General features: G+C 36.1%; 2 protein-coding genes across 2 annotated transcripts; both read right to left on the bottom strand.

Moving 5' to 3' along the window:
• Positions 1-225: 225 nt before the first annotated feature.
• Positions 226-10,072, bottom strand: LOC140149143 (uncharacterized). The gene is made up of 9 exons (XM_072171328.1): positions 9,776-10,072; positions 8,257-8,469; positions 7,229-7,286; positions 6,676-6,767; positions 6,037-6,255; positions 5,271-5,355; positions 4,445-4,635; positions 3,627-3,844; positions 226-1,859 (listed from the first exon to the last, which is right to left on the bottom strand). Exons 1-8 carry the CDS (start codon positions 9,969-9,971, stop codon positions 3,663-3,665), a joined length of 1,236 nt encoding a protein of 411 aa, XP_072027429.1. The 5' UTR covers positions 9,972-10,072; the 3' UTR covers positions 226-1,859; positions 3,627-3,662.
• Positions 10,073-10,933: 861 nt separating this feature from the next.
• Positions 10,934-22,858, bottom strand: LOC140147775 (uncharacterized). The gene is made up of 12 exons (XM_072169526.1): positions 22,694-22,858; positions 22,051-22,147; positions 20,925-21,317; positions 20,265-20,441; positions 19,677-19,905; positions 19,180-19,308; positions 18,833-18,916; positions 18,339-18,520; positions 17,955-18,064; positions 17,072-17,231; positions 12,169-12,305; positions 10,934-11,417 (listed from the first exon to the last, which is right to left on the bottom strand). Exons 1-12 carry the CDS (start codon positions 22,789-22,791, stop codon positions 11,132-11,134), a joined length of 2,082 nt encoding a protein of 693 aa, XP_072025627.1. The 5' UTR covers positions 22,792-22,858; the 3' UTR covers positions 10,934-11,131.
• Between the last annotated feature and the right edge of the window lie 1,168 nt (positions 22,859-24,026).

The raw sequence follows: 24,026 nt of genomic DNA, 5'->3' as shown, positions 1-24,026 counted from the left end.
CTCCGTCTTCTCTCTCGTCGTCTCTATCGTCAACATATTCTATATCATCTCTCTCATCGTCATCGTCGTCGCCATCGTCGTCGCGCTCGCTACCGACGCTCATAACGAGAAACATTAGAATCGACAAAACCATGTATTGTTTAGCCATTGCGTTCTGGTTTAGTTCAATTCCACTGAACGATTGTTAATTTACTTACACTTATATAAAGAATATACTCAAGTTAATTATAGGGCTTAACTAGTCATCTGACTTTATTACGTAACTGAGATTAACGGCTACCCTCAGGTTGTGAAACTTATGACGAAGAAGGGTTATGAATCAAGATCAAAACTTTTATTTACCATGTTTACCAGGTAGTGCAATACTTCTCCTTATTTGGGTATTAACTTTTATTAATTTATTGTGTGTTTGATTTACCATTGTACAAGCGCATATAGCGTATTTTAAAAGAGTTGGTCAAACATTTTTTTGCAAGTGTTTATTTCCACCGGTTTTCAACAAAGGTTTTGGCAGTATGTTAATACGCCGCTAGTAAAGCTACATCTGTCGTGGCCTTTCCCTGTTTATACATCTTATAGGCTAAGTATACGCTGATACTATACTAGTTCCTCTTTGGATATGTGCATTTACCAGTGCGCATTATCATGATTATTGCACAAGTCCCATTATTTTGAAGGATAATGCAAGATCAAAATCCTCACAACCAAAGTAAAGCTAGTAAAGCTACTTGGCTATTCCCTAGTTTACACATACTACAGCCTATCTCCAATTGTGATTTTACCCTTTCGTCGTTAACTAAATCTCGAGATTAAAAAGAGCAAATTGAACAGAACAAACGGTATTTGAGAGCTAAGACTGTGCCCTTGACGTTGACGTTAAGCATCATATCACAACGGTATTTTCTAATTGCCAAAGTGGGCACTTTTCGCGTGCACAACTTTTTTTGAGACAGGCTGTACAGTAGGTAAAATTCAGTCAAAAAGCAACTACAGTCAGTCTACTCTGAAGTACAAAGTACTGACGCGGACACACACATTGTGCCGACTTTAAAGGCACGCATACCTGCAGCAGAGACGCAGCACTACACACTGTTAACGCGCTGTATACGCGCGCGTTGTCACTTCAGAGTGGACAAACTGTAGTCCGCAGGACAGGCTGCTCCTAATAGCTCGGAGCTGTCTTAGTCATTAGTGTGTAGTTGTCAGAGGACAGCATTTCCAAGGTGGGCAATTATTGCAAAATCCTCCAGCTGAGTCAAAATAAGGATAATTGTGACCTAAAAAGACCATAGTGGAAGATAAACATCTCAAATATGGTTAATTTTGTCCTGGTATTTCGGATGTCGGTACTACTGGTTACAGTGGCATCATAAGGGCGTTCATTGAACAGGTAGGAAAATAACTCATCCAAAGACAAAGTAGCCCATCTCGGACGTGGGGATAGCTCTATTTTACCATTGATTTGGTTATAATCAAGTTAAGTTTTTATTCTGCTCAAAGCTTGGTAGGGGCGCTGAATTGGTCGATTCGGAGCCCCTAAAACAGCGCTTAGGGTACGTGCCCTCCCATGCCCCTAGCTATGTCACTGTATACAAACAATTTCATATCTGTATTGTTGTCTTTCTATGGATTAAATTAGAAAATTGTCTCAGCATGTTGTGGCTCTGGGAATGGACAACCTTTCCATGGTAATGTAGGGGGTTTGGGAAATTGATTTGCTGTACCACAGTCGTTGCAGTAAAAGGACGTACTCATTTTGAAGCAGGTAGTGACATAATTGTTTGGCACGTCGTGAGAAACTTCGTATGTATGTAAATCGCATCTTGCAGGGCATTTAGGTGGCTCTGTCTCAACAATACCTGTAAATAAAATATGAAAATAAACATGGTGTGAAGTTGCTCCAGATATTGTCACGGTTTACAGCATATAGAACCAACGTAAGCATAATAATGTTAAAGTTTTTTTTTATATCAAAATATCATGTCTAGTATGCGGGAAAATATTACTGACAGCGTCTCCCCAATGACATTTGCTTTGTTGTTGTTTCATTGTTGTCACTGCAATTTTAACGCAATCGATCTCATTTTCATGAAACATGCTCTCAACTGCTCGTCTGTATGTTCTGATTTCAGCTTCAAATTAATTAGTTTTCCTCGTGGCTGTCACAAAACTGACTTTGTGAATTAATCTTGGATGCTAAATTTCTTTATTATAATTGTGATCGGAAGTACCCAACCTGCATGGTCTTTATAGTCCTTAGAACCTTGTTCAAGTCAGTAAAGTGCAATCAAATTTTGATATTTTCTCAGAATCTGTTATATTAGTTGGATTCCTTACGTCATTTCCTTTCTATAAATTTATACTTTTATATAAACCCATCCCAAAAAGAAAGTGTCCAGTTTGATTTTGGTCCATAAGTCAAAGATGGGGTCTTTTAAGACCCCATCAAAAATTAAAAACATTATAAATCAAGACCATCAAAACCATCAAAAATCAAAACCATTAAAAATCAAGACCCTACCAAAAGTGTGTTACAGATCAATTTATTTCGCACAGTTTGATACCTCTATCCAAATCAATGCAGAATTGATGACACAATGACCTTTTAAATGCACCTACCCAGGATTTTAACGTTGCAGTAATTCCTTTTGATGTAGTTTGCCTGCTTCTGAAGATTCTTCATAAAGGTACACAATAACAGAGACGGACAAAGACCGTTTGACTTCACTCCATGTGTTTTATTGAACACATATACTCTTTTACTCCTTCCTCAATGTTTTACCCTTCACTCTTCACATAACAGTCAATATCTGGTATGTCCTCCTGTATGCGTTCAGTGAGACGTCTGCCTAACTGCCTCACCACCTCAATGACTGACATTGCAACATCTAACTGCATTCTCTCATTTTCAGACAACTTTAGCATAATCTTAAGGAACCAACGTTTCTCTAAACTTTGACTTGGAAGGCACCCGATGATAGGAATATAAGCACCTCATGCTTTAATTTCATGTATTGATTATTGCTGTAATTTTCACCTTACAATATCAAAACAAAATGAATATTCAGTAGCAGGAACAAATCAATAGGAATTACTGCAACTTTTAAAATTGAGGTGATTGCATTCAAAGGGTCATTGTGTCATCAGTTCTGCATCGATTTGGACAAATGAGGTACCAAACTGTGTGGAATAAATTTACCTGTAACATACCTTTGGTAGGTCTTGATTTATGACCACATGTTTGACTTATGGACCAAAATCAAACTGGATACTTTCTTTTTGGGATGTGTTACTTTTAGAGATACAATAAAAACAATATCTAAATTACTGACTCGAGGAAGGTATACAGACTATAGCGTACATTGCAATCATATTGTTGTCATTAATTCTTCCTAAAGTTTTGAATTTTCGACACCCTGTAGGATCGTGAATTCAGTGTTATTAATCTCCAAACAGAAATGTGAATGTGTGAAAACAGTATGTGATTCAGTAATCGTAGAATACAGTGTCTAACTTTCGTATACTTCTCATAACACATGTAACTTGTAAGAGAGACAATTTAAAGTTGTGAAATATTTCTGTAATTTAATATTTCATGTTACTAATATTTTGCAAGCACGCCTTACCACACACTTTACAATCGTCATGATCTCCATATCTTTCTAGAATACATTCTTCTGGATGTAAATATCGGGCTTGAGTAAGCGCACACTCATTGTAGTAAATGTGCCATATGTGCCATTTCGCCGACTTCCGCAAACCTTCTGAGGACGTTTCCTCTGTTGGCAACAACGTATTAATTCCTCTTCCCAATTTGTTTTTTTGAGTTCGGAACATTTTATATCTACAGGTTTAAACAATGAAAAAATGCAATTAATGGATGGATGAAACATGTGAATTTTAATTCTAATTTTGCATGTCAAGTAGGTAATTGGGCTACGCATCCCGCACAAGAACATATAAACACTCGCTACAATAGGAAACTGAATATAATTGATAAGAAAGAAAGAACAGTTTTTCCAACCCACACTGTTACAATTAAATAAGACAACAAATAAACACAAATCCCAACTGGCACACAACCCAAAGGGAATGTGACAGCAGGGGATTCGAACCCACGACCTTCCGATCACTAGATCAGCTCCCACTGATAAACGACGGTGGTTGAAACGGGGTACTAATGTAAACAGCGAAGTATACAATGCTCACAACAATCCCATGCCGGCAGATTCGCTTTGGTTTTTCAAGTTGGGATGTGTGCCGGTCGGGATTTCTGTTTATTTGTTGTCTTGTTTAATTGTAACACGTTGAGCTAGTAAAACTGTTCTAATTTTGTATTCTATCATTGATATCACGTAAAACATAACAAACACTTCGGTGATATAAATCTTAATAGTGATGTTTTATAATCCCAAATCGAGCGATTTTGGAGCATATTGCTTACCTTCTTCCGTTTCATCTTCGCCATCATCGTCATCGTCGTCGTCGCTGTCGTTGTCGTCGTCATCACTGTTGTTATCACCATTTGAATAAGAATAAGATTTGCGAACGTCTGTGCATCCTTTTCTACCACCACTAAGTTGATCAGGGTCTTTCCTTGGCAATGACCTCGGGGTTTGCGTCGGAAGCGGCGTCCTGCCAATAATACGAAGATTTGAATTTGTTAAAATATAAGTAAACGTTAAGCAATTTTGCGGACATTTTGGTCGCAATAAATGTCAATGTTTGCCTTCCCAAGTCAATTATAGTTTAACAATCCTTCAAAATAGAAAGTCAAAAGATTTTAATGTACAAGCTAGCAAAAATACTTGTTCTGTTCATTGTCTTCAATAAACCGACAACAACCCTCATGTACAACAATGTAATGAATACTAAAGTATTTTTAAATATATACATATTTTGTATTTCCTTAACGTGGTCACATTGCTGCAACCACATTATAAATCTCATTTGTATGTGTGCGGATTTGTGGCGTAGCGTACACCCTATACATTGCGATTACTTCCGCGGACTTGTGTATGACAACAAACCGATACAACGAGCATGACGAGGACCTAGACACAGGTCCTCGAAACGTAAGTCCTCTGAAAACATCAAAAACGTCCTATATAATAACACCTCCAAGCTGACGTCCTCTGTGTGTTGGCCTTGTAAGGACTTTTTGGTATTACCGACGTCGTGCGCCCGGTCTTACCAAAAATTTCGTAATTTTCAGGTCCTCGGAAATATGCGTAATGCAAGGGGGCTGTTTATTTGTTGGGTGTGTTTACCTAGTCGACAATTCAAGGGGTCGTGTGTACGTTGGCCCTCCAACGATATCCTTCATGCAATCAGGTGCTTTCATCAGTTCAATACCTACAAATGTTAATGGAAAAGTATTGGGTGAAATTATACACATTATCATTTCTTACACTTTCTACCGCATTTCCTAATCAAGTAAATAATAATAACAAAGCACTCTGCAAAGTTGCACTTTGTAGACATTAAAAAAAAAAAACAGCAGTGTTCTTTTTAATGTTAATAAATTAGTAATAGGAAGTGAGCGAACGAAACCAATCATCTCATTTTTATCTTGCAATTCTTGAGTTAAGGCAAATACTATATCAAAACGAAAGTTTAGGTAGTTTTCCCTTCTCCCGAGAAAAATCATGCACATGGGCGCAAATGACACCCCTTACATTTATATCAAGCCTTGCGATCTCCTTTACAGAACCTCGCACCACTTTTTTTGTGTGTCAGTTTTATTTGCCTCAAAAATTGTAAACTATCGCTTGGTCATACTCCACTCTAAATTGCATTATGTTTAAAAAAAATAAAACCGTTGATAGTCCCTGACGAGATTGAAACAGTGATGTAACGTTTACTTGACTGATTGAGTGCCGGCTTGATAGTAATGAAATCACCGTATCATATAGTTTTTAAACTATACCACTTAAAAGTGGTATTAGGAGCATTAATGAGGCACAAATATAAATAATATTATTATTATTTGTCGAAATACCAGGGTACTCGATAAATGATGATTGAATATCTTACCACATCTTTTGCAGTCGTCATGTTCCCCTATCCTTTCCAATATACATTCATTTGGATGTAAATAGCTGTCTTTTATGATGGCACATCTATTGTAGTAGTATGTCCCCATTGTGCCATTGTGTCGGCTTCCGCACACTACCTGATGTTGCTTCCGTTGTTGACAACATTTCCTGAAGGCTTCCTCCCAATCCACCTCTTTCAGTTTTTGGCACTCTCTTCCTGGTTTTGTGAAAAAAATATTCATAGTGATTTCAAACAAATACTAGTTGGTCTACATTTCTTACTTTGATCGAGATATAAAAAAAAAGCATGTCAAATAAGGTGTATTCGAAAAATGTTGCATGGTTTATAATTTTGTACTTCAGTCATTTTGTCAATTCCAGACAGTAGCTAAAACACAAACTATAGTAGACATGGTAGAAAAACTAACAGAATCATTATTAATGAAGCCAAATAAGAACTAATGTATGAAAAGCATAATGCACACTTGTACTCGGACTGATCAAAGTGCATTATTGTGTAGATAATACTCTGCGGAAAGAAAAGGCGACGAACAGTGGTTTCATAATCTTTTACTCTTTAAAATATACGTAAAAGAAAGTTGAAACATGTTTTTATCAGACGTACTTTAAAACTTACCTATTGTGATTTTGTCAAGGTCACTCATACATCGAGGTACTGTGCATCTACCTTGGCCATTATCATCATATTCAAATAGATCTGACGTACACCTAAGGGTGAAATAATATCATTACTTTTATCATATTTGTATACTTGCAGAAAGACACTGCTATAGTTTAAACTTACTTTTAACATCATAAATATATCAATCTTTGAACTTGTAGATTCCATGAAAAAGCACGTGATTTTAAATAACAATGTATGAAAACAAAATGAGTATATCACAGATACACAATAATTAAGAGTGTTTTTAAAATCCAACTATACAATCAAACGAAAATAATGTTGTCATATACTAAAATGTAAATCCCTACCCCTCTCCACAACTAAATGTTAATGAAAACACTTTTAACATTTGGCTCTCCAGTCTCCCCAACACTGATAGAAGTGGAATGGGGACCTAAGAGGACAAGAGATGGGATGGTTTGTTCCAACATATTGTCAAAGTGTGTCAGCTATTTGTTTCTTGATAAACTCATAATTAATGTTTAAAACTGATACTAATTCTTACATCATATCATATGATTGTAAATCCAAGTCACACGGAGGTGGTTCTTCTTGCTTCATTGCTGGATAAACATAGAAAAAATCATTACCGGTATATCTCATTTCAGTTGCCATAAACAATAAGGAAACTAATTCTGAAAAGACGGTACGGTGTGTCCAATAAAAATTACCGAATTCTTCTATTGTGTTGTGACTCCAAAAGTACACACTGAAATCACAAAATATATAAAACATTGATGGAACTTTGACACTGATGTAACTTTTGTAGCTCAATCTGTTTCCTACATAATAGCTGAAAATGAGGCACATTCGGAAACGGATGTTTATGTAACGCGTAACACTCTGCAGTTCGTTCTAAGTTTGTCCATGTAAGGCATTAATGTTTATTCTTAATTGACTTCTTTGATGCCAATATTCGTTTCTCTTAGGTATTTTATATCCATCTTAGTTTGTGCTTGCTGTGCACATAAATTAATTGACTCAACCAAATAAGAGATGAGAAACATTTGAGACGAACAATCTCTTTTAAGAATCTCTTTATATATCGCATCACACTAATTTACATTAGAATAGTTTCAAATCAAAGTACTTATAAGGTATGCAACCATAAATGCCATTTCTCCATTTAAGGCCAATATACTCATAGTCATTTTTATGGGGAGGGCGGTATACTGAGAAAATGGTTGACAATTATAAGATAAATAAGTTGGTAAGATAAGATAAAACGTTCAATTTAAAACATTTGTTTGTTTATTATGGTTTATCTCACCAACAAAACATTCATATTAAGAAACATCAGTGGCAAATATTAATGCAAATATGATTTTATTGAAAGTTGATTAAGTTGATCATTTTATTTTCTGGAATATTGCTTGTGTATGTCTTTTTTCCCTTGTTCAACATGATCATGTTTGTGAGTACGGTATTAATAGGTGTAATTTGTATTAGCGTTTTATCCTTTCAAAGTATGAGCGTGTTTCTAAACGGACTGACTTAATATTAAGTTAACAAATTAAAGACATTAAGTCTTACCACATCGTTGACAGTCCCTGTGATAACCTGGCCTTACTAATATGCACGGATTGACAATTCTGTCACGATAAAGGGAACATTCGTTGTAGTAAATTGTGCCGTATGTGCCATCGTGTCGGCTTCCGCACACCGGTTCATATCCTTTTTGCTGAAGACAACATTTCCTGTAGGCTTCTTTCCAAGCTAGACGTTTTAACTGTTGACATTCCTTAGCTAATGAGAAATAATTGTGATTAAAAAAATTACAATGTGATTCCATCTGTGTGATAGCAACTATCGTGAAAGTCATGTACAAATCTGGGACATTCTGCGGCAAATATTGCTTGTACACACACTGACCAAAAGTATTGCAATATCGGTGAAAATAGAAGAAATCTGTAAACAGTAAGTTTCATGCAATATCCTGTCAATTTCACATTGCGTTCTATATAGATGACAATGTTCTTTGAATGAAAAGATCAGGCTAAGCAATGGGATGGAAGGTGTCACCCGTGGTAACATCATGCAATGGCGGAATATTGGAAATCCGTCTGAACGCAGAGACGAAGCAACTTTTGTCCAAAAAATGTCAGGTGGGTCTTGCGAGACTATAAAAACATACCTCTAACCATACTATTTTTCGCCGGGAGTTTTGCTGAAAGTCCTCCCACCATAAGACCAAGTGCGCAAATATTACTATTATTGCACCAGAAATGACATTAAAAGTCAAAATTTTACATTTTGTTAAAATTTTTTATCAAAAATTTCAAAAAATAAGACACGTGGTCAAAGAATCAGAAACTTTGATACCCCTTTGCAGACTAGAAGAGGTGAATTTGAGGTCCCTAGCGGGACTAGAAGAGACTTTTGGAATATCTCTAGAGACTGAGAATCATTTGATTTTATTTGATATCCCTGGAGCTCCCTAGTGGGAATCTCGAGACTTGCGTTCTTTTTTCGGTTCGAGCATGGGTACTCGACCAGAATCCATGTTACACCCCCCCCGTTCTCCCACCACCGTTTACCTCGTACGTTGCAGAAATCAATGAAAGCTATTTGGTGAAAATGGCAAACTCATCTGCCATCGTAAGCACAGGAATGCTACAACGGCACTGCAGGCGACACATTTCATCCCATTGCACAGCCTAATCTTATTTCATGCAAAGAACGTTGTCATCCAGTACGTAATGTGAAATTGACAGGCTACTGGCTGAATGTTCAATTTACAGTTTGCATAATTCTTCTTTTTGCAGCGATGTTGCAATATTATTATTATTATTATTATTATTATTATTATTATTGTTATTATTATTATTATTATTATCATAATTATTATCATTATTATTATTGTTATTGTTGTTGTTGTTGTTGTTATTATTATTATTGTTATTATTATTATTGTAATTATTATTATTATCATTATTATTATTATTATTGTTATTGTTATTGTTATTGTTGTTGTTGTTGTTGTTGTTGTTGTTGTTGTTATTATTATTAGTAGTAGTAGTAGTAATAATAGCAGTAGTGTTTAAAGACGTACCTGCATAAGTCTTTTCTGTGGTACTACGTGGAGACGGGAATGAGCAGGAACCATTAGCGACGACGTTGTCACCCAAAATTATTTCTTCCTGTTCATCAGAGTCCGATTCGTCAATATCTCGTAATTGTCTTGATGGTAGGGAAACCGCGGAATGTTGCAGCGCGCAATATGCACATAGATACATTAAAATCAGCATCGTAACAACATATTATACACTAAATGGTATATTTTCCATACAGATTCAGAGTAGCAAGCTTATAAAAGCGAAGCAGCCTTGACACATGTGACTTTCATATGCTGTTTATTCGTCATCTTCCCAGAATCCTTACGTATGCAAAACGCACTGAACATTTCAAACTATCACAAGTAGTATTATAAACTATAATTCGTAAAGACACGCAACTAAAAATATCACTGATAAATCCCAGGCAATAAAATGTGTATGCTCCCGGGTAATATATATTTAAAAATAAGGGCAAAAATGTTTGTTGCTTAAACGGTCACTCCGTGTGGACACACACTTGGGGTCTGATGGACATGGACATGCGCAAGTTATGCCCTTGTAAGCACGAACTATAAATATATTATTGTTTCATTTTATTTCTTTATATTTTTCATTTTCGTCAGTTTTTTCTACTTCTTCTTACTCTTACATAATAGGCCCCTACCAATAAATAGAAATATATATTTTCACATGGACTTTAAATCAAATCGAGTTGATTGATACATTTAATTCACAGCCACCCAAGCCATTGAAGTTTGAAGAGTTAATGATTGAAACTCGCAGCGAATTATGGGAATGTTAAAAAACATCATGCTCACTTGTGTTCTTTATCCTATCCTTTATAGGTCTATATTATCTTTGTACAGCGTCCGGATGATATATAGGGAAGTTCAATGTCAAACTCCACGTCCGGTTTGACTTGAATGGACATCTTATCAGCCTGTCCAGTCATTATCAATAAATAGATTGTATAAAGAGCTTAATAAAAAACCTTTATGAACCAGTAGGCTATAAATACTTTATCTAAATTATGTTGCATAAGTAGCCTATTATTTGCAGTCAAATGTTTATATTTGTAAATTTTTATTATTATTATTATTATTATTTCAAATTAGCAGGCATTTTTTAAATGTATGAGTATTACTCATTGAGTAATACAACTGTAACCATTAACAGCCGTGCACATGATACATTTCGATCGAACGATTATGTTTTATAGGAATAACAGCTTATAATAAGTTTGATACAGGCACGCCTCTGCCGCCTGGATCAGAAAACTCCAAGACGCTTGGACAATCTCGTCTTCACTTCTTCCACAATGTTTAATACTGCCCGTCGTTAGTGATGTTGCTTCAACACGTCGTCTCATCTTTGACGTCTTCGTCTGGGTCGTCATTGACGTAGGTTGGTGGCGCTGGTGGTGGCATAGCAGGCATCATATCCATGGGTTCGAGATACGTGGGATTATGATGAAGAATTGCTTCATCTTCCTCGGGTATGTCAGGAACGTCAGCATCTACATTCTCAACATCAGCTGGGTCATTGGAATCCAGGATGCATGTCAAACTGCTGACGATGTCTGGAAATGATGGACGATCATCCGCTTCATCCTTCCAACAATCAAACATCACCTCATATCTAACAGAGACATGAACAAAAGAATTAGTACTTGAATTAAACATGAGTTTGTTTTCATAGCCTAACAAACTAATAGGCCTAATATGACACATTCCTAAGGACTGTGTGATGAGCCATGAGTGATTTAAATTGATCATTTAACTTTGTTTACAATTTAAAGCTATTTCATGAGAGAGATGAGCGATGGGAATCCCCGTAAATCATGCAAGAGTTTATGTATAAAGACATTTTAGGGGAATCCCGTTATGATCAGAAAAACAAATTCAATATATTTTTGGATCTTGGAAATTCCCATATGTCTCGATGTGACCATTGTATTGTAGGGAAAATCCCAGCTGGGAACTTCCCACGTTGGTATATAAGAGAGAAGGGTCAGTTTCTCTTGGCAGTTCTGAGTAAGAAAGTGGTTAGGGTTTCTAATGTGTTATCTATGTGCAAGCAGCACCGTTTTTGGAAAATGTCATCTGTGTAAGGATTTTATACGCAAAGGATATATAAATTCAAGTCATCAGTGGACTTTGCTGAACATTGATCTTCGCAGGACAACTCAACCGGTGTTCGACAGCCGGTTCCGGGCTGTTCCGTCTGGTTGGAGCCGGTTTCTATTGTTCTAAACAATGGAATGTGGTTCAACCACCGGTATTGACCGGCGGTCGAGTTTTGATTTCATCCTCATTAACCTAATTGAGTTTTCAGTCACAGGAGTAATTTTTATTTTATTTTTGTTTCTTTAATGATTTACACCACGTACATTTGCTTTGGGCAGTATTCCGGACATTCTAATCGATGACCATCCACTAGGTAGTAGTATAAGTCCTTGTTTTCTATTTTTGAGTACGGGAGATCACCACGTGTGAATATCTCCCAGAATAGAACGCCATACGACCACTGTAAAAGACAATAATAACATTGTCATTAGTTTGTATAGACTATAAGATGATATGTGTGGTTTGCCTTATCAAAAGACAAATTCTATGTGTGAGAAACAAAAAAAAAATCAAACTGCTCCAATTCGGGTGATAACGGAACTTATCATGCTTATTGCTCCTTCGGTCACTATACCTGACCACTATACCAGATATTAAGAGAACACGTTTGAAGATAATCTACCAATGTTCAGAATTCAAATAGGCATCTGTAGTTTGCCTTACTTAAACACCAAATCCCCGATTTTAACGTTAGCAGTCTAAACGCAGGACAACCGTTCTTTTGTTCTGCTTAGTCGCGCTAAAAGTCGATCGATACATGTTAAAATCAGCACAATTCCGAGATACACCTTTTGCTATGAAATTTATTTTCTCGGTCAAATATAAAGCAAAATTTTTTTTTTTCTTCAGTAATGTCAAATAAAAACATAGTGCTTGGATGAACATTTTTTTTTAAATCCTGGTGTTAAAATTAAGCATCAAATTGTGTCTTTTAGTGTGATATTTTGATTTTTATAGGCCTTTAGTTCGCCCGTGAGCTTTTTGCAGAATTCATTTTTAGCGTCTCAAACTAATATAGTTTGCTAAAGAAAGATATTTCCCACCTCTGTAAAGCACATCGTGTGGGTCTATATATTATAGTTTTGTCAGAATTTCCGTTTTATTTTACCTTTTCCCTCCATGCTCCGAAAATGTCAAACTTAGTACTTTACCTCGAGAGCAACCAGCACAAATAATCGATATTTCAATTGTTGTCAACCCAGGTCCCTTTTCCATTGAAAACCAGGATTATCAAATCAATAATTGATGACCAAGATGACTTTAATAGGGTCTATTATGGTGATCTCCTATGGAAATCAATTGGACTGTCATCAATCAATTACGCATGTGCAATATGGTTTTGTAAAGGTATCACAGTGATAGACAAGCTCGAAAATATTCAATACCACATGGCTCGAGCCATACTGCAGTTACTGTCCGTTTTCCTATACACAATACACAGTGCTCTCACCATTGACGCGTGACCCCTACAAATGATCTACGTTGGAAGAATGGGCACTTGGCTAGTTAACATCACTGTGAAAAAAATAACCAGTCAATATGTTAGGTATTCTCCAAACTTCTAGCAAATATATTTCTCTAACATGACCTAAAATTACAGCTAGGTTAGATGTTCAGAAATAGTCGCACTTTTGTAAAATATGAGTGAGGGCAAGGCATAGCTAGCCAACTCCCCGTGTTAATTGAATGGAGATTTGACCGAAAATATTGGTATCGGACCGCTCACTTCTGAAGGATGCCACAAAAAAACGGTACAAGCTACATTTTAACTATTCTCTGGCAATCATCATGATGAGTTTCTGATATAGTATGCCGAAATTGGGTACTGTAGGTGATTGACAAATGGTCGCACTTTTCTGATAAATAAGTGACAGTGAACATGAAATATCAGCGCCCATAAACCCAAGTTAGTAGCTAGTTAGTGGAGGCCGTCACGTGACTGATTATTGATTATTGAAGTGCCTTATTAATAGATACGCACGATTTAGGGCAAGAAAAACAAACCGGGATACTTTTGGAGACATCATCATCATCATCATCATCATCATCATCATCATCATCATCATCATCATCGACATCATCATCATCATCACTTTCTACATTTTTCTAAACAACATAGGGCCTACCGTTTTAATAAGATTTTTTTTTTTCTTGAAATGCATGTAACTATAATTATTGTTTAGAGCGTGATGAAATAAAACATCACGATTTTCATCACAAAACAAAGTAATAGGCCTACAAAGGAAATACATTTTTCAAGAGTGATTGAATAAAACATCACGATTTTCATCACGGAACAAAGTAATACATAAGACATTGTTTGTTTGATTGCAATCAACCGCGACAGTTCGTCTCACACACATAACAATGCACTGCGATCAAATAGGTTGATGACAACATTTGATTGAATGGACTGCACTGCGCCATGATTACGTGCACCGGTTCAAATCCTTTGTTTGGAGCCAATCAATAATTTCACGTACAGCCTCTATGCAAATTAGAGTTTACACACGCTGCAGCTGGGGTAATCGACCGAAGCTTGTTGCCGTTAGTGATCGAATGCATGAGCTTATTTGCTTTACTGAATCGATTTACTGGATTAATTTCCTGTTAACTGGGTTTAATGCCACAAAGGTCGAATCGCCTTTGCCATGGACCATGACTGCATCATGCTATTCTCAAAGCACCAAGAAACGTTGCTAAAGAGGCCCTATATGGTGATCTTGGATGGCAAACTATTGCCTCTATCCAAAATAATATTCGTGCCAAGTACTTTAAGAGGCTTCAGGATATGGATGAAAACAGGTTACCAAAACTATTGTTAAAAGCAATCTTCCAAGTCAAAGACAAATTGAAATGGGGCTGGCTTTGTGATATGGAAAGTTCTCTAGAGAAATGTAATATGAGTATGTTTTACAATTATGGGTTCACCGACCAATCAAACAATGCAGATTGGTCAAACACCTTTAAGAATGTAAATAAAGAGCTTGATTATGACAATTGGAGAATCAAAGCCTTGAATAAATCTTCTCTTGACGACTATGTTAGGTACAAAGAGCGACCATCACTAGAACCATACCTACTTGATAAACTGAATTTTTATGGTCCAAACTTAAAATTCAAAGCCCGCTCTAATTCTTTAGATTTGGAAGGAAGGAAAAAGTCATGGTCAGATATAAACACGGGTCTTTGTAAGTTATGCAATTTAAACCAGGAGGAATCAGTTGATCACTTTCTATTCAATTGTACAAGTTTGGACTACATAAGGAACGACCACTTCAAAAGACTTGAAAGAGATCTATGTTCTAAAGGGTGGGAAGTAATTTGGCATATGTTCTCGGTTGGGGATGCAAATATTAGACACCATCTCCTCTTAGATAACATCTTCGAAGATAGCTATGATCTAGGGTCTATACTTGATAAATGTAGTAAAATGTTTCTCACTGATGCGTGGAAAGAAAGGAGTAATATATTGAAAGACTTATGATCTCATAATTATAACCCATATTAATGTATTGATTTATGAAGCTCATACAAACATGTATTATATAGTATAAGTATATCTGTATGACACTGTACGTGTCTTTTTTTTTGTAACAATTGATTAAGTTATTTCTTTCTTTCGTTTTTTTCTTCTTCTTCTTTCTTTCTTTCTTTCTTTCTTTCTTTCTTTCTTTCTTTCATCCGTTCTCTTTCTTTAGCCCTCTTCCTCACTTTAGATTATTTATATGTATACCCTTTGCTTGAGTATATTTTTACTTTGTTATATAATTGTTGATAAGTATTAAGCTTTGTTTGTATATTTAATGTCTTGGATGCACCATCAGATAGATGAGTGCCGCTGATGTAAAAGTGAATTCCAAATAAAAACTTGAAAACTTGAAACTTGACCAGCGATTTGGTAGCCCAAATCCCCAATTCTGGTAAATGAGGTGGATTTTGGAAATTTGCTCCCGTGATAGCCTGCAATTTCAATTTATAGGGGCTATGGATTCCATGATTATGAAAACCATTTTGTCTGTTTGTTTGTTTGTTTGTTTATTTATTTACCTAGGATGAGGTCCATGGGAAAATCCACTGTCCAAACCTAGAAAAATTCGCGTGTTATTAGAGGGGATTTTAATTTTCTGTCCCTCCAATCTCCAGGTGAATTTTGAATGACCCCCCCCCCCATCGCGGGTTGGCATTTTCATTACACCCTTCAGACTTGCGTTCGGGTTTGTGTAGGCCTATTTGTCATAATTTAGCGCTATATGACCTACTTTCTAAATGTATAGCTATAGCCGTGCTATATAAATATTATAAGGTACCGGTATATAATATTATGTAGGCCTATGGGGGTGGGGTGGGTACTCAACACATTTGAACCATGACTTACAATGCAAGGCTCATTGTTACCATAAATGATTTTTCCTTTAGGTCATTATAATAGGTTGTTATAAACTTCCGTGTTTAACCTTGTATTGTTTTGGCTGCTTCATTATGACTTTCGGTGGGTTTAAGCAATTTCAAACAAACACAAACAAAAGGCACTATACCGAAACACTAGGTAATTTCTTTGCTATATTGAAGTTCTGGCAAAACTGTATCCAGGCCGGGCACCCAGAGACATCGATCCACAATGCTAGTATTTCACGCGTGGATTTGAAATTTTTTCAGCTGGTATTCAAAAATTATGGAATCAAAACGGAAATTCTGACAAAACTATAATATATAGACCCACACGATGTGCTTTACAGAGGTGGGAAATATCTTTCTTTAGCAAACTATATTAGTTTGAGACGCTAAAAATGAATTCTGCAAAAAGCTCACGGGCGAACTAAAGGCCTATAAAAATCAAAAATATCACACTAAAAGACACAATTTGATGCTTAATTTTAACACCAGGATTTAAAAAAAAAATGTTCATCCAAGCACTATGTTTTTATTTGACATTACTGAAGAAAAAAAAAATTTTGCTTTATATTTGACCGAGAAAATAAATTTCATAGCAAAAAGGTGTATCTCGGAATTGTGCTGATTTTAACATGTATCGATCGACTTTTAGCGCGACTAAGCAGAACAAAAGAACGGTTGTCCTGCGTTTAGACTGTTAGCACGTAGTCAACATTTGAAATAAGCGAGGCATGTAAAGACATTGATAAAAACTTTTGGTTCTGTACTTACAACATCTGACTTTGAGGTGAATATCTTCCTATCCAGGTTTTCTATTGCCATCCATTTCACTGGTAATTTACGTGTCTCTTTCATCCGGTATATATCAGTCTCATGGACATCCCTAGAGAGGCCGAAATCAGCAACCTTAACTACTAGATTCTCTGATACCCTGGAAAGTAAGCAAATACAGGTTTTGTAAAAGAAAGAAGAAGAAAGAAAGCGCAGTGATTTATAGTGCGCTACGCACAGGCACAAACTAGACGTTGATCCACAAGCCTCAGCACACTTTACACAAGGTTATTGTACTAACCACATAAAATTACATTTTTGTTTGTATTTAATGTCCCGACTTTTCTGTGTTACCATGTTTAATGTGATTTGTGTAACATGCTTTATTCAAGTTACGATGTTGTTGTTTTTTCGAAACCCAATATCTTCTTTCCAAAGACAAGACAAAGTGAGAACCTGTAAGGCCGTTACAGGCTTTTTTGAGGAAGAATGATCTCGGGGAAGAATCGAATCCTCGAAATGGGCTATTCCAGAAAATAAGTGCACACCCCCTATAGAGGTGTAACTTTTCAATAAAAGAAATGTATGGATTTCCGAGTGTGCTTTCTGAAATCGACTGGAATTCCAGTTGCTAATGGTGCTGGAAAAATATTGGAAATGCAATTAAATAAATGAAAAATCACTGAATTGTCAAAATAAGCCTCTAAAATTGAGGATTTTGTATTTTGATCTCTTTTCTGCTGGATTTTATCGCCTTTGGGCACATTAAAAGTGTGGATTTCGAACAAACATGACTGGACAAAAAGTCCTCTATAGGGGGTGTGCGTCTATTTTTTGTGCGTCTGGTGATGATAATCATTTCTTACAAACACAAACATCTTACATGCAATTTCTGGCAGCCAAATCTCGATGAACGAATTTCCTATCAGCAAGGTACACCATCCCATAGGCGACATCTAAGGCGAAATTCACTAGTTGTCGCCCGTTCACTATCTGTCATAAGAGATTCAAGAAAAATGCTATCACCACATGTTAGTATGATGGCAAAAATATTAAATCTCACATTTTGACAAATATTAAAACATTCTTCTTATAAAATATTGACTGTTACTTTGTTCGATTGTTTGCAACATTTGTAATACAACTATCACACTAACATGACTAATAAACTAACATGTACAGTAGAAGCTATATTAAACATGTGTGGAATAAATGATTCCATTCGTAGATGCTTAGTAATAAAGGTGAGATATGTAATGCACACTACCGTTGTTTCCTTGCGTAAATATGATTTCAGATCTCCGTGAATCATTAACGGTAAAACAATAACGGGATTGTTCTTCAGGTCAAAGGCCAATCCAATTAATGCCATGATATTTGGATGAATAAACTTCTTCATAAGCAATCCTTCTTCTAAGAATTTCAATGTTGTTCCAGGATCAGCATCGTCTGTGGGGAGAACAGATCAGATTAGTGCAAAAATTGACTGAATTACTGTGGTCTCTACAATCGGTTATGTCGGCTGTTATGATTTCAATGCTAATTGTGTCTCGACGTGGGAAATCGGTGAATGCTGTTAAAGTAACTTATAGGACATGTGACACTCGAATATATTTTATAATATTATTTATACCCAGCATTCTCTTATCAGTGCACATGAAAATACCGTATATATGACAATTAGCAAGTTGTATTAATCAGCTTGGTAAACAGATTTAAAGATATGGGAATTGTTCTATTTAGCATGAATTGATTTGTTACCTCGAACCGTTTTTACGGCTACCGTCCGATTGAAGTGCTGATCAGGAAGATTCAGTAATGCTTGGAAAACCTTTCCAAAAGCACCTGTGTGAATGAATAAAACATTGTTGTTCTTGTTCAACAGAAAATAGGAATTAACCAATGGCTATAATGTAACGCAGGTCATACAAGATTGTTTGTGTAAATCAAACTGCTTCATTAATATTTATGTTTGTGAAATGTTATTTGTCTACATAATAATCAGTCGGCCTAATTGACTGTAGCTCATAATTATATAAAAACACGTCATCCAATGTTCCAATTTATAGATTTTCTAGTACAAATGTAGAAGAGACTGTTTATGTTACCTTTCCCAAGCTCATGTTGATATTTTAGCTGATCGAAGCTAACGCTGACATCTTTCTGATCAATACGGACGTTGTTAGATAATGTAACATGTGATAATGGTCGTCCTCTGTGGTCTTGTAAAGACAGAGCTGCAAGGTAATTTTGAGAAAAACTTAGAGACGCTGATAAAAATCAACTAAATACGCCAACGCATTTTTACATTTTGATACACTCGAAAGACCTAAAGGCAAGTAATTCCAAACTACTTCTATTCCCGGGCTTCTATTGATGCATTTATGAGTTTACTTGTTTAGTTTTCCTCATTGCAACAAATTCAGGTGTCCTTTATGTCTAAATAAGTCTTCGTAACTTTTCAGTCGGACAAACTTTAATAGACAAATCATTTTATTCATAAATCGACCCGCCAGTGGTACGCAAATTACTTCTGTGCTTGGTAAGTAATTCGTGGGCTAATAAAAGTAAATCTAACTCGTTTAAAAATGCATAAAAAACGAACCATTTTTAAGACTCCGTATCTGATCCAGTAGTTCCTCTTCACGATTCTGGACTATTTCATATTGAGTACGTGTTTTACGATACCACCACATTACGAATATCAACACTACTATAACAATCAAGATGGCTCCCGGGAAAAAGATGCCCAGGAAAACTTTGACCCATGTTGGGACGGATGTATCATGGTATTTTAGCTGTCCAAGATCTTTCACATAATTGCCATGTCGTACCTACCAGCATTCGAGAAAATTAGGATTAAATTTATAAATAATACATTTCAGTAAATCAACTAAGCATTTCAAATTTGGTTTAAACTGAGTCGGTACCGAGTGGTCGTCTTCGGCAAATTGATAAACATGGTAACGTTTTGAATTGGTTTATTGTTATCGTGTCTACTGTTACGTGAAAAGAAAAGGAAAGTATTTATATACATTATTGCCACTATTGAGGATTAAAGTAACCTTGCTCTGCTGAATCAAATATAATGTGCAGAATAAAATTGCCAATGAAAGTAAAAATAAAAGCAAAAGCAAAACTCTAAAGCACCATTGCTACTGCCCTCACAAATCACATATCTTTTACTACATACCTTCACTCGTGGTAAGATGTCAGTACTAGGCGAACCATTCTCGTCATAACCAGGAGGTTGTTTATCTGGTGCTGTACATGTCAAAGAATTGTCAACTAGTGCTGTCACCTCACACGCACCAGATCCAATCAGGACTTCAACATCTTCTTCTGAACTTGCCAACTTCAGGTTTTTACCCTAAGAATGTAGCAGGTAAAAATTATGAATTAGCCAATTAATGATGTCAAGCCTATTCAATGATAATCTTCATAATCTATTGGAGCAATAATATTACTTATCTTATCGAGGTTATCCACTTTACTCATGTGTGACTTCTAACAAACAGCGCTAGTTCCCGTAGTGTTCCTCATTCAAACCAATTCAATGCTCGACCTCGGAGTTACTTGCATGACTTTGGCGGGCTATTTTGAAACAGTCGTTGTTGCACATGCAGGTACTTCGTTTGAAAATCCTAAACAAGGTATAGCAGTCGCTGATAGGATATACAGCTTATAGAACACGGATAACCTCTATATGGCTAGACATACGAGCCGTATCCTGTTGAAAATAGATCACCGTGTATTTTACATGTTCATTGTCTGTGGAAATCTATAGCCGAACAAAGCGAGACTCGTTACCAAACGTTGAACTACACATATGATATAAGTATTATGTACTTACATAAATTTGCAGCACTGTTCCAGACAGTGTCTTTTTGCCATTAGTAAATGTGTCATATTCAGGATTGTCATGATACTTCATGTAGACTTGCGAGTAGTCAGACCATCTCAATAGATCTTGGACACCATCCATTATGAATCCAATAGGCAATCTCATATCATCGTCTGAAAACGCCCTATTGCCACTAGCGTCCTGATCTTGTTGTATAAAATAATTTTTCGTTTTTTTCTCTATGACTTTTAAGAGGTCATCGAGACTGCCTATTACATCTTCTGCTATCTGTTCAAGCTGTTCACTGGTATGTCGCTTCTGCTTTTCTGTTGTATTTTTGTTGACTGTATTGACAGTTGGAGTAGGGCATTCCATAAAGGTCGAGTTGTAGATAGAACAAAACTAAATTTTTAAAACGAAATGAGAAATTAGTTGAATTTTAGATGATCTATATACATACTGCACTGTTGGAAATGTATGTAAAGATTGCACAAAAAGTAATGCAGCTGTTATAAATATGCCTATAGTTTCAGAACTAATAGCTGTTTTCACAATAATTCAACTTAGAAAGAAGGATGATTTATTTACGCGCATTTTGATACGCCCATTCGTCCAATTTCGTAAATATTTACGATACAGTAGAGTTTATAAAGAAAAATATCATTATTTAAAAGTTGCAGCTATTTGTATTGATTTGAAATCAGCGCGAAGATAATTGCGGCGTTTACTTGCCACAATGCTTGCGTAATAACCATTTGATGGCTGGAAACTGCTACTTTTAAATTCGGATATTTTTCTTTAAAAGCACTGCTGCGTTGTTAATGTTGGACGACATTGGACAAATTGGGTATCAAAATACGCGTAAAACAATCATCCTTCTCCCTATGTTGAAATATTGCGGAAAGCATTATTAGTTCTGAAGCTATAGACGTATTTATAACAGCTGCGTTACTTTTTGTGCAGACTTTATAATAGACTGAATGATTGGGCTTGAAGTTAGGCTTGGAATAATGTACTTTTCAATTTGGAATTGACAGCCATTGTCAAACTCTAAGTTTCTGATAATGATAATATGTATGATACAATTTCATACTACGGCAATAGACTGATAATAAGAGTACGTTGTACAACTTACAGCAGTGGATAAATCGCCCGTATCTAACACAACAAAAATGATGGGTCTCTGAACTGTGTCTAAACGATCACCTCTGACTTGCAATTTCCGTCCACCACTGAATAAACGAATAAGAGAAAGAATTTAAGAATTCATCAAACGCATATTATAGGGACATTTTTAAAGTTATACTTCAAAATAAAAGTTAAACTATTGGTTATCTACAAAATATGTTTACTTCGTATTGGATTACCATTTTGTTTCATTATCTTAGTAGCTTTTATCCACATACCATAAAAACTTGATAGTTAGCATATGTGCTTACTATCGAGCGCTTTTGAAAACATGAAATTGTATATACCAAAGTCCGGCGCTTTACCAACTGAGCTAATGGGGTTGAGACACACATTTGCAGGTTTACTTGTTCGTATATAACTATGTGTATCGATGATTTGCTCAAAACCCTTTACACTTTTGTGGATGGGGCTCTTCATGTTTGCATGTGTTAAAAGCGCTCGATAGTAAACACATAATTATGCTAACTATCGAGTTTTTATGGTTTCAAGCGACAACACAAAGTTATGATCATCAGTTTTAGCATCTTCATATATGGTTTTATAATAACTATTTTGAGTTCAAATAAAAAAAAAGGTATGTTTCTTACGCTTGTATACTTGTCATTGGCGTAACTGCGATAATTTCTGGATTCAATTGGTACGTAAAGCTGGCTTGACTTTCCTTGGAAACACCATCAAACGTCATGGTAAGAGGTTGAGAATAACCACTCAATGATTCTGATGTACGACATGTAGCCCAGGTATCGTTGACATTTGACCTTATAATATTACAAAACAAATATGATCATCACTTTCTTACAACCAATAAGAAATGGCTGCAGTTCGACCGATGTGTATCCCACTTGGGAAGAAATATTCGCTCCAAATAATGAGACTCAGACTGAACATGTTTGGAAACCATTCGAATGATAAGATGTAAGGCCTAATAATACGTTCTCCTATAATGTTATGCGTCAGGAGGGTGAGAGGGAAATGTTGGGCAGTAGTCACAAACAACTGATACATTGTTGGGATACACACGACATGACTTGCTTCCACTGGACAATCTGTGGCCGTCTTTTCATTGATATTTTGACCGATTTGATCGATTCTGTTTATAGAATAGCTCGTTCGCTGTTTTGCATTTTAACAGAAATGGGGATCACATTAAAAATTAAATTGTTGTACTTATAGGTAGAGTCCGAGCTAAAAGATGCAGCTATTGGCTGCTGGTTGTAACATATCTGTCTTTGTTTAGGATATACAGGGTGACAATAACTGGTACCTTAATTCTTTTACGGTTTGTACAACCTGATTTACAACCGCATTTACAAGCACACCCCTACCAGCACACCCCAACAATGTGCCGTAGACATGACAAACTATACATTTTCTGAATCCTGAAACATTTTGAGACCATTTTCATCAAATTCAAAAGAAATGTCTGTTTTGACCCATGTGGAGCCCAGTTGTTGACCTTCGACCTTTTTGCTCATAACTCCGGAACAATGTGCCGTAGACATGCCAAACTATACATTTTCTGAATCATTGTGACCTGAGAAAATTTGACCCTGTATAAACTTTGACCCCGGAAATTGGGGACTGCACAAATGGCTAGCGTTGGCTAACTTACTTTTTCTCATAAGTGATCCACAAGGAGACTATTTACTGTTGCTTGTATGACCTTGGGCTCAATTGGTTCGCTATCATCAGTGTCGTTAAATTACATACCCCCTATATTGAGCCTGCTACTTACCTATCTACTTTGCATTTTTCGTCTCCAATTTGTGCTGTTATCAGCCGTCCCGTGTTTAACTTTGTACCACGGATTCTGATTTCTGTTCCACCTGCCTGTGGCCCAAGTAATGGAGCAAACTCGGTGATTTCTGGAACCTAAATTTGAAAAGTATTCAAGATTGTTCAAGCTCTAAATCATTCCCG

This window comes from Amphiura filiformis, chromosome 3, assembly GCF_039555335.1.
Source record: "Amphiura filiformis chromosome 3, Afil_fr2py, whole genome shotgun sequence".
In the NCBI taxonomy this organism is placed as follows: Eukaryota; Metazoa; Echinodermata; class Ophiuroidea; order Amphilepidida; family Amphiuridae; genus Amphiura; species Amphiura filiformis.
Note: the sequence above shows the minus strand (reverse complement) of the source record. Positions and strands in the feature narration are given on the sequence as shown.